At 58.0% G+C, this 13780-nt stretch overlaps 1 protein-coding gene across 2 annotated transcripts in view; it reads left to right on the forward strand.

Moving 5' to 3' along the window:
* The first annotated feature begins 166 nt into the window (after positions 1 to 166).
* LMX1B (LIM homeobox transcription factor 1 beta) overlaps positions 167 to 13780 on the forward strand; it is an 83983-nt gene continuing 70369 nt past the window's right edge. For both annotated transcript variants that reach the window (XM_019641385.1, XM_019641389.1), the window contains exons 1-2: positions 167 to 323; positions 1168 to 1354. In XM_019641385.1, the coding sequence (XP_019496930.1) occupies positions 185 to 323; positions 1168 to 1354 (326 nt within the window). In that variant the 5' untranslated portion in view covers positions 167 to 184. The remainder of the gene's footprint in view (positions 324 to 1167; positions 1355 to 13780) is intronic.

The following is a 13780-nucleotide window of genomic DNA, read 5'->3' on the forward strand; positions in this document are numbered from 1 at the left end:
GGCCCGGGGCCAGCGCGTCGCCGCTGCACGCTCGCCGGGGGAAGCCCGCGGCCCCAGCCGCAGCCCCAATCCCGCCGGGGCCGCGCCTCCCCGGCTCCGGGGCTACGGCGGCGGCGGGGAGCGGGCAGGCGGGCGGGCAGGTGAGCACCCTGGCCGGCGGGGCCCGCAGCGCGCCCCGCGTCCCATGGATATAGCAACAGGTCCCGAGTCGCTGGAGCGGTGCTTCCCCCGCGGGCAGACGGACTGCGCCAAGATGTTGGACGGCATCAAGATGGAGGAGCACGCGCTGCGCCCCGGGCCCGCCACTCTGGGGGTGCTACTGGGTGAGTGCTGGGTCGGAACGCCCGAGTGGTCACGGGCAGGGGGCCGGGGCCTCGTCCCGAGATGGAAACAGGCGTCCGGGTCAACGGATAAAGGAAATGAGGAAATGGTTTTCAGGACATGGGGGTGTGGGGAACACAGAGAGAAGACTCCTGGAGTGATCACGAGAGGGGCGACCAGCTAGACGGGCATCCTGAGGGGTCAGAGGTATGCAGGGACATCACCTAGGAGGAGGATGGACAGGACAGCTCCGGCCGCCGCCCCCTAGACTCATCAGGCCTCGGTTCTAGAGCTGCCACTCCGGGAGGGAGGGAGGAGGTGGGTGGCAGGGGTGATGGAGGACCCAAGTAGTCACCTTTGCAAGCTTGGAAGTAGTGCCAGGTCACTTGGGGAGGTGAACTTTCTAAAAGAAAAATGTCCCCCGAGTCACCCAAACCACAGGTTTTGGGGAGATTGGGGACAGAAGACCACGAACGCCACTGTGGGGCGTGTCAGCCAGCGAGCGCCCCAGCCTCACCTCGCCTGTCTCGGTCCCAGCCGGCTACTCCGCGCGGTGCTGGTTCTCTTACGTATTAACACCAAGCGCTGGATCTCCGGAGAAGGGGAGAGCGCAGCGCCGAGCCAAGGCTCGAGGCCCGTGGCCTCTCCGCGCCGGAGTCTGCGGACTGGGACGAACTAGATGAGGCTGCCCAGCCCTTGGCGCAGCAGCCGGGGGAGCGCAGGCGGTGGGCGGCGCGCCCGGGCTGCCCTCGCCCTTGGAGCCGGGGTTGCCGGCACCGAGAGGCCGGAATGCCGGGGACAGGCTGCTCGGCGCTGACGGCCCGGCTCTCGCCCTGTGCGCTGCAGGCTCCGACTGCCCGCATCCCGCCGTCTGCGAGGGCTGCCAGAGGCCCATCTCCGACCGCTTCCTGATGCGAGTCAACGAGTCGTCCTGGCACGAGGAGTGTTTGCAGTGCGCGGCGTGTCAGCAAGCCCTCACCACCAGCTGCTACTTCCGGGATCGGAAACTGTACTGCAAACAAGACTACCAACAGTAAGCGTCTCTCGTCCTCCTTCCCCGCCGCCGCCCGGCACTAGAGCCCGGCAGCCCCCCCTGCCAAGCCCGGCCGGTGTCCGCGCTGCCGCCGGGCCCATCAGCTCCGAGGGTTCCGCGGGCTGCGCGTCTTCGGCAGGGACGAACCATTTTAGCCCGGCCGACGTTAGTAGGGTGACCCGGAGCCTCCGGCAGCCCCTAGTTGACGTCCTTTGTCCGGAAAAACCTGCGCTGGGCCGCTGATTGGGGTGCACGACAAGGCCCTGGGCCGACTGGGGGATATAGATGCTGCGGTCCTGGGACAGGCCTGGCCCCACTGAGGCCCGAATTGGGGACCAAGAATTGATTTCTAAACAAAAGCAGTGCTTTAGGGAGTCGGGTCCTGGTGGTGTGCTTGTCCAGCCCAAAGGCAGGGTTTGGGGGACCTGGGCTTCCTGGAGCAGGGAGGTGGAGTGCAGGGGTGCTGAACTGCCTGAGCAGCCCCCACACTCCTTTCCTGCCAGGTTTCCTGCTGCACTTTTAGTCCCTGATAGAGAGAAAATGATGTCCATTCTCCCCAAACTGGTCCACGCGGGAATTTTGCACTTAAAATTTTCGTTGGCTGCAGAAGCTGTCTAGGAAGAGGACTTCAAGAGGTGGCAAACCACAATCTGGGGCTCCCCATGGGGGTGAGGAACTGACCAAGTCAGCCTTCCCCAGCGGGCCTTCTTTCTTGCAATGTGTGTGTCGGGGAGGAGTGGCCTGTCCGGCCCTGGTGTAGCACAAGCCTCGGGGTTGAGGCCAGAGGCTGTGGGTTGAGCTCTACCTGCTGACTTCTGTTTTTAGCTGAGACTGTGGATTGGTCTGGCAAGGGGCTTGGGACAATTAAGAGTAGATAGATGAAGGCTTTTGTTTTTTTCCTTCCATATGGGTTTTGTGCCTGGCAGTATGATTGGGAGGGAGGCAGAGAGGCGCAACTGCCGAAAGAGGGATGAGGGGATCCCCAGGGCAGCATTGCGGAGACAAGTGGGTGCCTGCGAAAACTTCCTAATGAGGCCCAGAAAACGCTTTCAGATGAGGCTACAGAGTGGGTAGGCTGCTCAGGTGGTTTGGGGCTCAGAGGGGACTGTGTGTGCCCACGCCTCTGGGAAAAGGCTGGGCTACCAGTGCCTGGTGGTCAGTACAGCCTACCTGCTCTGCCCAGGGGCTGTCTCTAAATCCGGGCCCTGATGGGAATTGGAGCAGCTGGTGTGCCCCTTCCCTGCCTCTGCAACTGCTTGGCTGAGGCCTGAAAAGAGTGGGACTGCAGGCCAGAGCCCTCGCGAGGGCATCAGGTTCTACTCTAAAAGACTCTGGCTTAGCTCCACACTAGGGCCTACCCAGGCTGTGCTTTTCCTGTTCTCTTCCTGCTGCCTGGGGTCTCTGCGAGTAAGAACTGACGCCCGGTTCAGAGAGTCAGCTCTTTTGCTGGTCCCAGAGCCCATCCGAGGTCTCCCCTCTGTCTGGAGCACCCCCATCCCCAATTGGACACACTGCTGTTGATCGGGTTTGCACTGTGCCCTGGGCTGATGGGATTCCAGTTCCAGGAGAAGGCAAGGCCGCCAGCCTACTCCACCACAGACAGGCATAGGGCAGCACAAATAAAATGGGGAAAGGAGTTTGGGGTAAATGTGGTCAGGGGCTTTGGGAGAGCTCAGGGAGCCAGCCCCTCGGCGGGGCTCACCAGCCTCCAGCCCAGCCATGTCCTGCTGTACTACAGCCCTCACTTACTCTGCCTGCCCGGCTGAGCTGGGCTCTAGCAATGCCACTTCCCACTCAGCTCAGCCAGCGGCCGGGACAACTCAACACATGGGGACAGGAGGCCCAGGAAACTGGAAATGGGCCTCTGGGTCATTTGTGCAGGTTTTTGAAAATTTTTTTACATATTGGAAAGACTCTTTTCAACCTCTTGTACAAATCTGCCAGTTCTCCCCACCCCCAATCGTTTAGGGAGCTTCTTTTTAAAACAAGGAGAGGATACCCCTGGTTCTTCAGAGCACAGAACTGTAAAGTCACAAAATGTGAGCTGGATGTCCCCCTTAGAGCTGAGCGGCCAACCCCCTCATTTTACAAAACAATTAAACATTTGTGACTGCTTTGTCAAAAGTATATTTGTTTAGAAAAGAAAAAAAAAGCGCCTAAGAGCTTTCTTCTTCAGTGCGGCAGGGGTGTGTTTGCAAGTGAATTTTGGGTCTGGGCGAATCTCAGGTCTCGGGTCCCTAGTCTGGGTCCCGCAGGGCGGCAGCGTTCAGGCGGGCATTATTCACGCCCCTCACGGCGTCCCCCTCCTCCCTCACCCCCTCTTTCTTCCAGTAACGCCAATTAGGTATCTGCGCTAGGCAGACTGGTTGGGGGCTGAGGAGGAGTTATCAAGACAATCCTGGGGACAAATACCCAGGCGGGTCTCGCATCAGTGTTTCTCAGGGAAAGCCAGTGCAGCCAGGCAAGTAGGGGCTCAATGGGAAGCGATGTTCTTTGCACAATAAAAATATATTTCACGATTTATTTTTTTTTCTTTGAGGATCGCAGAGGCATATTTATTGCATCTGTGTGTAAATGCTTTCAGACGAGAATCCAGGCAAGTGGGCACAGAAACGTGCCTTCTCGATGTTGTCTTGTCTGGGCGTCAGTCGTACTGGGAAATTAACAAACCCCCTCCACCACCACCGTAACTTTTGAAAAACGTGCCTTCCCGGCCAAGAGCGGCGGGGCTGGTTCATAGAAAGAGGTTCCTATTTTCATTAAGCGTCTCTTCCCTAACTCTATTTGTTTTCAAAGATCCCGGACACCCAGAAGCAAAGCATTATTGTACGCACCACGGGGGTAATTAATTGACATTCAGGCGCATTTAATAGCATTTGATCAAATCCACCGGCACGCCCTGCACGAGCTGAGAGCACGGGCCGGCATTTGGCATTTTCACGAAAAGCTCGGAAAATCTCCTTTTTCTCCTACGTGGATTTTTCTGGGGGGGGGGGCGGAGGGCGCTCCTTCTAAGGAAAAAACCAAAAACATCGGATCGTTCTCCCGTGCCCGAGGCTCTGGCCCCTCCGCAGCCCGAGCTCCTCGGTCAGGAAACCCGGTTACAAACCGGGAGGAGGAGACGCGGCCTCCAAACGCAAAATCACGAACACCCTTCTCCTTCCTCCACCGAAGAACACATGAAAAAATGACAACACTACACCCCCTCCCCCCCCCCAATTTTTTTTCTTGGCAGCTTGGCCAAATAGAATTATGTAACTCTTTTCTTGCCGTCTGTCGCTCTTCTGGAAAAGGTTTCTATCCTGAGGAGGTGGCGAATTCCTCCTGGAGGAGGCTCCGGAAGGGGGGAGGGTCGGCGGGGAGAGTCCAAAAATCTGTCACAAAATGGAGTCTAATCGCTTGTAAGACAGCTCCCAGGTCTGGCGACCCGAGACTCTTCGGTGTGCGAGCGGGAGCCTGCGTGCTCGGAAGGACGCGGGGCTCCCGCCCGGGCCGTGCGCCCACCTCGGCCTCCGGGGCTGGCGGCGCCCTTCCGCCAGCGGGGCCTGCCCGGGCGGCCTCGCTTCTCCGCCTCAGTTACAGGGCCCCGCTGAGCCTGCAAGGGTCCACTTGGGCTCGTCTGCCCAGGTAGGATGCGTCTACCTCGGCAGAAAGGGGTCACCGAGGCTTTGATTGAGTTTCACAAAAAGTCGCCTGAGTCCCGGGGTGATTTTTTTTTTCCTTTTAAATTTACCCCAGCTGGCTGCATGCAGCTCCAGTGGCCCAACCCCGCTCTTCCCAGCACATTCCTTTCCTTGGAAGTGTTTACACCGGGAAAGGCCTTCCTGGGAGGCTCACCTCCCGTCGGAGCACCAGCAGCGGCAGGGCCCGGGAGTGGTGCCGGGGGAGAGCAAAGTTGGCCCCAGTCTTTTCTGGCAGCTGCTTCTCCCAGCTTGTGAGGCCTCCCATAGGCCTGATTGCAGGGTGCCGGTTACCAGCAGCACCCCCTCCACCGGTGGTACCCCAGCTGGCATTGCCCCCATCAGACTCATTCAGGGCTGTAGACTCGCCTGCCCGCAGCCTGGGGTAGAGGGTCTGTCCTGGAAATGGGTCTCCTTGGAAGGAAGAGCCGGCGCTTTGCCTTATCAGAAGGCCTCCGCAGGGCTCTCCTTGGGGACCTGAGGGCTGAAGGGCTCCCTTTGCCAGCCCAAACCTAGGGACCCTCTGGCCCCTGGGAAGGCACCTCTCCATTTAACCCCAACACCTTGGCTGCAGGCGGAAGGGTAAGCAAAGGCCTTCCTGAGGCTGCAGTCGCCTGCTGCTGAACGGAGGCATTATTCACAGCTGACTCCTGACTCACCCTGTATTCCCCAGACTCTGGGCTCATGTAGCCTAATTTGTTTGCCGGTTTTTTCTCGAGTGGGGGGAAGCAGGCTATGAGGATCTCCTCTAGGGTACGTGATTGGTGACCCTCAGCTCCCTCCCACCCTGTCCACTGGAGCCAGGCTAAGGACCACAAAGCCCTAGCACCCACCTGAGCCTCTTCTGTAAAATAGGGATGTACCCGCCTGGGGGAAAATATTCTTATGAGGAGTCCAGATAACGTGCCTCAAAGGACCTGGCATCTTGTTGCCTGGAAATTATAGTTGTTACTATTATCACCATCAGTGTGGCAAGGAATGCCTTGTCTTCAAGAACACACGCCAAACTGCCCATGGGTTCCATGCCAGAGAGCAGTGCAGTTCGGGTGCCAGGCTTGCCATCAGCCTCTCTCTGCAGGGAAGATGAAGGGCACCCCTGGGAAAACCATTCCCTTTGCCTGCGTGGGACACTGTGAGGGTCCTGCCTCCCTCAGTGATGAAAAGAGCTTTAGACCCTGAGGCAGACCTGGGTTCACCTCACAGCCCCAGCACTCAGCAGCTGTGTGATCTCAGCCAGGTGGCTGCCCATCTCTGAGTCCTGGGTTCTCCATTAGCAAACTGGAGGTGATGATAGCATTTCTCAGAGTCCGGAGGATTACACAGAGCACCTAGTGGGGCTTCCTTCCGTAAGTGTTCTATGTTCCATGGGATCCATTTTCCTCTCCCACACCTCCAGAGAGGGAGAAAAACTTATATGGTTGTAGGGGTGAAAACAGATGCCAACTGTGCATTATCAGGAAGGGCAGGCAGCAGGGTGGGGCTGACTTGCTGACCTTGGGGGCTGTGGGGGGTGGTGGTTGGTCCAGAGCGAAGACCTTTCCACTGGGGACAGCTGGAATCTCCGGGGTCTGCATATAGCTTGGGAAAGCACACTCAATGTTATAATTTCATATTTGGAACATTGTTCATGCTTATTGTTTTTGTGATTCATATGACAGAAAAATAAAGCTCAACCAACATCTCCAAGGCTGAGGGGGGATTCAGAAGAGGGGGGTGCATGGGGGAGAGATCTTGTGTGTTTCTCATAAAGAAGAGGAGGTTTAAAAGGTGAGAAACACGAGCCTAGGTGGTCAGAAGGATCTCCCAGCCCAGAGAGGTTCTTTTGGTCCCTGATGGGCTGGCAGTGCCTCCCCAGGGAACTCTGTCCTGTGGCTGTGAGGTTTTTAAAACAAAAAGGGGGGGGGCAAAAAAAAGCACAACAAGTCAGTCCTACTTTGGCATTAGTTAGGCTGAGGAATGGAAGATACTCTCAATGACATGAGTTATAACTTCCAATTTGTTGGACACCACAGTCAGGCCTCAGCTTCAGGGGAGGGAGAAAGAGAGGGATGGGCCACTCATCCGAGGAGCCTTTGCGAGCTGTCAATCAATTGGGAGTGCAGCAGGATCCTAGGCCTTTGGCTCTCTGGCTGACCCAGCCCTCTCCAACCCCCCAGATTCCGTGCTGATGGCAGCAAAGAGCAAAACCAAAATTATATATATTTATTGCCACTGTAGTCAGAAGTGGAGAGGCGGTGGTAGTTGAGGGGAGGACTAGGCTGAAAACCATATTTGAAAAAGTTGATTCACGAAGGCAGAGGAAGCAAAGTGGCAGACGTTTGCCATTTCATCGACCGGCTGGTGCTCTCCATTCATGTCATAAATGTCTCCTGTCATTTGAAGCCAAAAGCAACATGATTTGGTTCCCCGGTGGCCTATAGGGTTTTTCTCTCTCTCTTTTTTTTTTTTTGCAGTAAATGTTTATTTGTTAATAATATACTTTAAACAGCCTAGCCTTGACCTCAAGTCTCCTGAAGCATCCATCTTCTCTCAGAGAAATCTTTCAAAGTTTGTGTAATTTTGGGGGGAAGGTGTAACTGACGGGGCAGTGAAGGGCCTATGTTTGCTTTAACTGCTGCTGCTTGGTGGAGTGGTGGGGTATAAGGGGCCACTGTGCTCAGAATGGCAACTTTCTTGGGTTTCAGGCCTGGCTGAAAGCACTTCCTTGCTGCCCTGTACCTTCACTTCTCCTGATCAGTACAAATAAATTTCTGCGTGGGCCCTTCCTTTGTTATTCCCGGGGCAATATTCTATCCATCCATTTCTGTTCAGTTTCTTGACTGGCAGCCGCTAGACCTGCCCGGTGGACCCTGGGGGTTAGGGGGAGTATAGGGTTCTGGAGGATGTGTGAGTACCTTGGGGGGTGGAGGAACTTTGTCTCAATTGGGAGCCTGGCTCAGACTGGCCAGGAGTGCTGGCTGATGGCAGAGCACCTGGCTGGCCCTGCCCTTGGTGAACTGGGGGAAGTGTCGATGAAGGAAAAACCCGGTTCCTGGAGTCCGGTTCCAGAAGAAACAAAGATGTTTGCTTCCTGGCTGGCCCGGGCTATAAGAGGTTTCCCTGGGAACTGTGAGGTGGTTGCCAGCTGGGGAGGGTTCTGAGGGCTGCCCAGAGCAACAGAGGTGCTCACCAGGGCTGACAGGAGTGAGGAGTCCAAGGAGCTGCTGGCTAGATGCAGAAAGCTGAGTGAGCATGCGGGAACACAGGACCGCCAGGGGTCCTGCCCATCAGGCGCCTCTGTTGGGTGCTGCAGCAGCTATGATGGGAGAGGAGGAGCAGACCTGGGCTGAGACAAGCTGGGTGTGACTGGTTACCCTTCTCCTGCCTCCTGCTTTGCTCTGGGATTCAATGACTGTTGCCATGTAACTCCTGAATTGCCATAGTTACTGGGCTGTTGGGGTGTGGGAGCTGGCCCACCCAGGCCTGTGGAGATGGAGAGGACCAAGGTGCTCTGGGGCCACCGCCTCCAAATGGAGGTCCCATTTTGCGTGGGGCACATTTTGTCAAAGGAAAAAGCAAGATTGCAGTGACAGATCACTAGATGGAGAACATCTCTGTCTTCCAGTGACACAGGCCAAGGGCCGTTAAGGAAGGGCTGATGGCTCTTTTTGAGCCTCAGTTTTCTCCTCTGTAAAATAGGGGTGATAATTCCAATCTCACAGGATAAAGTGAATCTGCCTCAGAGGATAAAGTGAAACCAACCCAAAGGTGCCAGCCTGCACTGGGCATTCAGTCAGTGTGTGTTTCCTTCCGGCCTGCCTGCTGGGGAAGTGAGCGGGAGTCACCCTGCCTGGCAGGAATGCATTGTCTGCCTCCTGTGGGAGGCCCAAAGAGGGTAGCCTCCCAAACAGGCCTCCTGGAGGGGCCTAGCCCACCCTCCTGACTCTCACCCAGGTCTGTTTGAGGCCTGTGCTTTGAGATTTTTCTCTTGAAAAGGGAATGGGGCAGATCTAACTGTCAGAAACTTGTTCTTGGAGGCAGGCAGTCAGCAGCCTGTGGATGGACCCTCCATTACGACTGAGGCACGTACGTCCCGTTTTTCTCCAAGGGACTCTTGAACGTGGCCAGTGTAGTTATGAACTCGCAGGAGCAGAACCTTGCTGACCCCGGAGGGGCAGGCCACAGTAGTGCGTGTAGAAGGAAACGGAATTGGCGTTCCTTGAGTTCTTGCGATGTGCATTGACCTCTATCGCTCTAGCTCCGTGTATAGGTGAGGAAACCGAGGCTGAAGGAGTTAAGTCGCTTCCCCCAGGTCTAGAGTTACTCTGCAGCACATTTTTCCACTGGCGGGTTTAACTCCCAAAGCCAATGGGATCCCTAAATGCTCCTGTCCTGACCTTACCGAAGGCCCAGATTCCGGCTCTGGACAGTTGGGTTTCTCCCTAGAGCGCCCAGCCTGGAAGGTTTGGGGGGATAACTGCGCAAGGGTTGGAACGGGTGGGGGTAGGGGCCACTGCCCTCTTCGCGCCAGAATGCCCTTGTAGGGCCAGCCTTTGCTAGAGAAGGAAAGAGGTTAGAATAACTGCCTTTCTCCCGGCGGGAAAGCTTCCTTCGCCGCCCCGGGCGCGCGGGCGGGGTAGCTGTCTGCGGTCTCCATCCGCGCCCTCCTCCAGGCACACCTCTCTCGAAGGGGGCCTGCTCCTTTCCCCCGAGTGGGACAGCGCGGTGCACCAGCTCCTAGGCTCCCGGGCTCCTCTGCCGAGCCGCGGGCGCCAGCGGCGGTTGATGAATTTCGGTGTCACCAGGGGTTTAGCCCGGATTTGGGAACCGCGCGCTCTAATACGCGCACACGGTCCTGCCCTTTCTAAAGCGCAGCCCTTTCACCCAGCCGCTGATTTATGAAGGAACCCGATCCGAGGACGGGCTGGGCTGGAGCCGGGAGCCCTGGGCCCCCGCGGCAGCCTTCGGACTCCTTCGCATTTCTGGGGCCCTTGGCTGCTCTGGGCTCTCTCCTGGGCTGGACGTGAGGTGCCCTTCCAGGTGGGGCATTCCATGGCCCAGGAGGAGTGAGTTCCCTCTGAACCACCTACGCCCTCTGGAAGGGCGAGAGGCTGGCAGAGAGAGTTCGCATTTTCGTTCGAAATGAAGCAAAACCCTCACCCCTCCCAAACCATCCCGCCGACCCCCTTGGGCAGGCCCAAAAGCAGCAAGTTGGAGAGGTTTGTTTATCGAGAGAACAGAAAATTGAAAAGAGAGTCTAAGACCCTTTTCCCGCCTGAGAAATGTGCAAAGTCCCTCAGCTCCTGGAGGCGGCGAGGCGGCCCCGAAAGCCGAGTTCTCGGCGCGGAGGCTCCGGCGACCCCAGCCCCCCGCCCCCTTCTGCGCCCCGGCCGCAGCGCAGCGGGAGGGCGGATTTTTTTCAGATTTGGTTTGCAGGGGGGAAATGTGGTTGTATCAATCCACAAATATTTACTCTTAACAGACTTGTATCTGTGGAGATTTCGAACAAAGACAGTTTAGGGGGATTACAAAAACTCTAAACCCCGTTTTTCTCCCGGACTTAGTGCTTTAAATGCCAATTACAGGCGAGCCATATCCAACAGCAACGGGGGGAGGCGGGCAGGGTCGGGGACGGGGTGGGGGGCGAATCCAGCCATTAAATGTAACTTTTCATTATGAGAAGGATTTCGCCGGTTTTATCTTCTAATAAGATTATGTCACGAACACAAGTACCTAGGATGGTGCTGAGTGACAGGGCTCTGTCGTTTAATCAGAGGCTGCGCCGCTCAAACCGCGGGGCCCTTTGTCCGACGGAGTGAACTACGGAAACTTGCCGTCCTAATCCCCTTATTCATGTCAAGCAGAGAAAAGAAGCCGAGCACCTTACAACCGTGTCCCCTCCACCCCTTCCGAGGGCAGGAGGAGGGGGCTCTGGCCCTGTGGCCCCCAGCGCCTTTCGTTGCCGAGCGCGCTTGGGTCTCCCGAGCCCGCCAAGCGTTGCAGCAGAGGTGGGGGAGGGGGTTGCTTTACTGAAACCTCAATTGTCAGCTTCTGGAAAATGGGGGCAACGGCCCCATGAATAGAAGATACTGACTGGGGGGATTATTTTTTGCCTCCTCAGACGGAGAGCCCGGGCCTGCTCTGTCCCCTCTTCCCAGGAAAGGTGGCAATGGGCGAGGGGTGCACACCCACCATCCCCTATTAGAGCGGATTGACAAGAAGTGAGAGGCCACATGGAGATGCCAGGCTGGGGTCGTCCGTGGGGCGGATTTCGTTGGATCGCTGGGACTGATGTCCCGATGCTCGTACTCCTGCGTGTCTCCAGGGTTGACCATTCCCGCTGCTTGCTCAGCCCGTTTCTTCCGAGGGCAAATTCTTTTGTTCGACCCCTGAGGAATCCCGCTTCTCTGCCGGGTCCGTGGCGCCTTTATTTCTCGCCACCGCCGCCGCCGCCACCACCCTTGTCCCAATTTGCAGATCTTGCCTGCATCGCCCAGGCTGCGCAGACCGATTCGGGTGCGCGACAGGCCCCTCGACGTCGCCGCCTACTCCTTGCCCGGCTGCCTGCTTGGACAACTACACCTCCAGCCAGCAGAGCGGGCGCCGCAGGCGCGTACTTTAGCCGCCGGCGTTCGCCTTCGGGCGCAGCGGGAAGCCGCGGGCATCCGAGAAGCGGCCTCGCGCGGTTCCGGGTCGCTGCACGGGCTGAAAAAAGCAAAAGCAAAACCAACACCCCACAAATGAAACCCGCGCGCCCCCACGGCTCCGCTCTGGGCCACTCCAGAAGACCAGGCCGGCCACCACCGGCCAGCTTCTAGGGTCTCAGACCCAAGGCCCCAGAGTCGTCGGAGCTGGAGGGGCACTTCGGAGGAATTGGCCTCTAATACACCCGGCTCCTTGGCCTCTTTTTAAAAAGCCCCTTAGGCCGTGTTCAGGGGCAGCGGCCCGGGGACCCCAGCGCGCCCTGGGAGCGCTCTGGAGACGCCTGACTGCACGCAGTCTCCTCCCTCTCGAGCCCAGGCTCCAGCACCGGGAGGATCGGGCTGAGAGCAGGGTGTCACCTCGTAAAAGCGACAGGCAAGGGCTGTTTTATGGGTAGGGAGAAGGGGCAGGAAGTGTTGCTTCCATCTCTGGCCGCGCAGGGACAGAGAACCCCGATGGAGGGAGCCCTATCTGGGTGGGGGACGCCCAGGGGGACAGGGTAGGGTCAGAGACAGTGGGGTCCTCGGCCATTAAGCGTGGGACCGGAACAGGCCGGAGCTGGGAAGGGGACTGACCGATAGACCGGGAACCCGGAGCTCACCTCCCTCCCGTCCTCTCCTGTCCCGGAGCCCCCTCTGCAATCCCAGGCTCAGCCGACAGCCCCGGCCCTGCCTCCCAGGCCGGGGGCGGGGGAGACTTTCTCCATCGAAACACTTGATACCAACTTTGTTTTTTTGGCAAGAAAAATAAGCCTTGTTTGGAAAGGGGGGTGGTGGTCGGGAGAGCGAGGGAAGGAGAGAGCCTGCGGCAGAGCAAACTTTGCGGATTAGGTTTCAGCGCCTCCGCCCCACCCCCAGCCCCGCGGCGGTGATTTGTGTGCGGGGGTCTATGACCCTGCGAGGCATCAAACGGCCCGCGGGAACCAGCCGAGTTCAGAGGGACAGTGGGCAGAGGGGCGGCCTAAGACAACGCAGATGGTTCATATCAGCCCTGCCGGCCCGAGCCCTGGGCTCGCAGCGTCTGCCGGCCAGCCCGGGCTCCTGGGCTGGGTAGAGGCCTGGGGTCTTCAGGGTAGGCCAAGGCCTGAGCCTGAATGGGAATAGGGGACCAGGGACGCACCAGTCCATGCCCTGTCGGTCCCAGCTGAAAAGAGGCCAGACAGCCAGTGACGGAGTTCCTCCACCCGTCGTCTGACCCCATCCAGCTCAGAAGGAGCCTGACCCTCCTCGTCAGCCGGGAGTAGCCTCCAGAGCACTGACTGGTCAGGAGGGGAGACACTCCAACCTTTGCCAAGTGGCCAGGTACACCCCACCCCTGCCCAGCAGGCAGCTGATTCTCACCTGGGTCACAGTGCCCCTCCCCCAGGGACCCTTCATTGCCTTTTTCTTCTCAGGGAGGTGCTCCGCCTTCAGCCCGACTGCTGTGATGGCTTTGGGAAGCCCCCACCTCCCTCTGACCATTCATTCATTCATCCATTCATTCCACCATTGTGGTGGAGTGCCCTTCCCATCCCTGCCCACTTGAGCCCTGCTGCCTGGCCTGGGCTGACTCTAGGGGACTCTTCTCCTTTCTCCCTCAGAGAAGGGAGAACGTGGCTGGTTCTCCCCAAGGGAAAGCTAGGAAGGAGGCTAACTCATGCCTTGGCCCAGAGCCTTTCTTTGGGGGTGGGAGCCCACACTGGCCTTGGCCTCTGAGCCTGCTGCCGCACTCTTCCCAGAACGGGGGGAGCCCAGCTGGCTGTTCACACCAACAGGCCCAGGCCTCCCTGCCCTGATCTTCAGGGTCTGGCTTTCTCTGTGGCCACCAAGAACCCTCTTCAGTGACCACAGCGAGGCTGCCACAGGGCCACACCCACCACCAGGACCTTGAGCTCCTTTAGAATGTCCCAGCTGAAGGGCTCTTCAATATCCTTGTAGAAATGGGGAAACTGAGCCCCAGGTGTGGCCAGGACTTGCCCCAAAGCTCACTTAGTTGTAGCAAAACAGAGGCAGAAACCCCAGTCTGCCCACCGCCAGGTTAGAGGTCTCTGTGGCAACTCCACAATTCTTTCTAGAATCTTCTCTCC

This window comes from Hipposideros armiger, unplaced genomic scaffold (assembly GCF_001890085.2).
Source record: "Hipposideros armiger isolate ML-2016 unplaced genomic scaffold, ASM189008v1 scaffold_3, whole genome shotgun sequence".
Classification (NCBI taxonomy): Eukaryota; Metazoa; Chordata; class Mammalia; order Chiroptera; family Hipposideridae; genus Hipposideros; species Hipposideros armiger.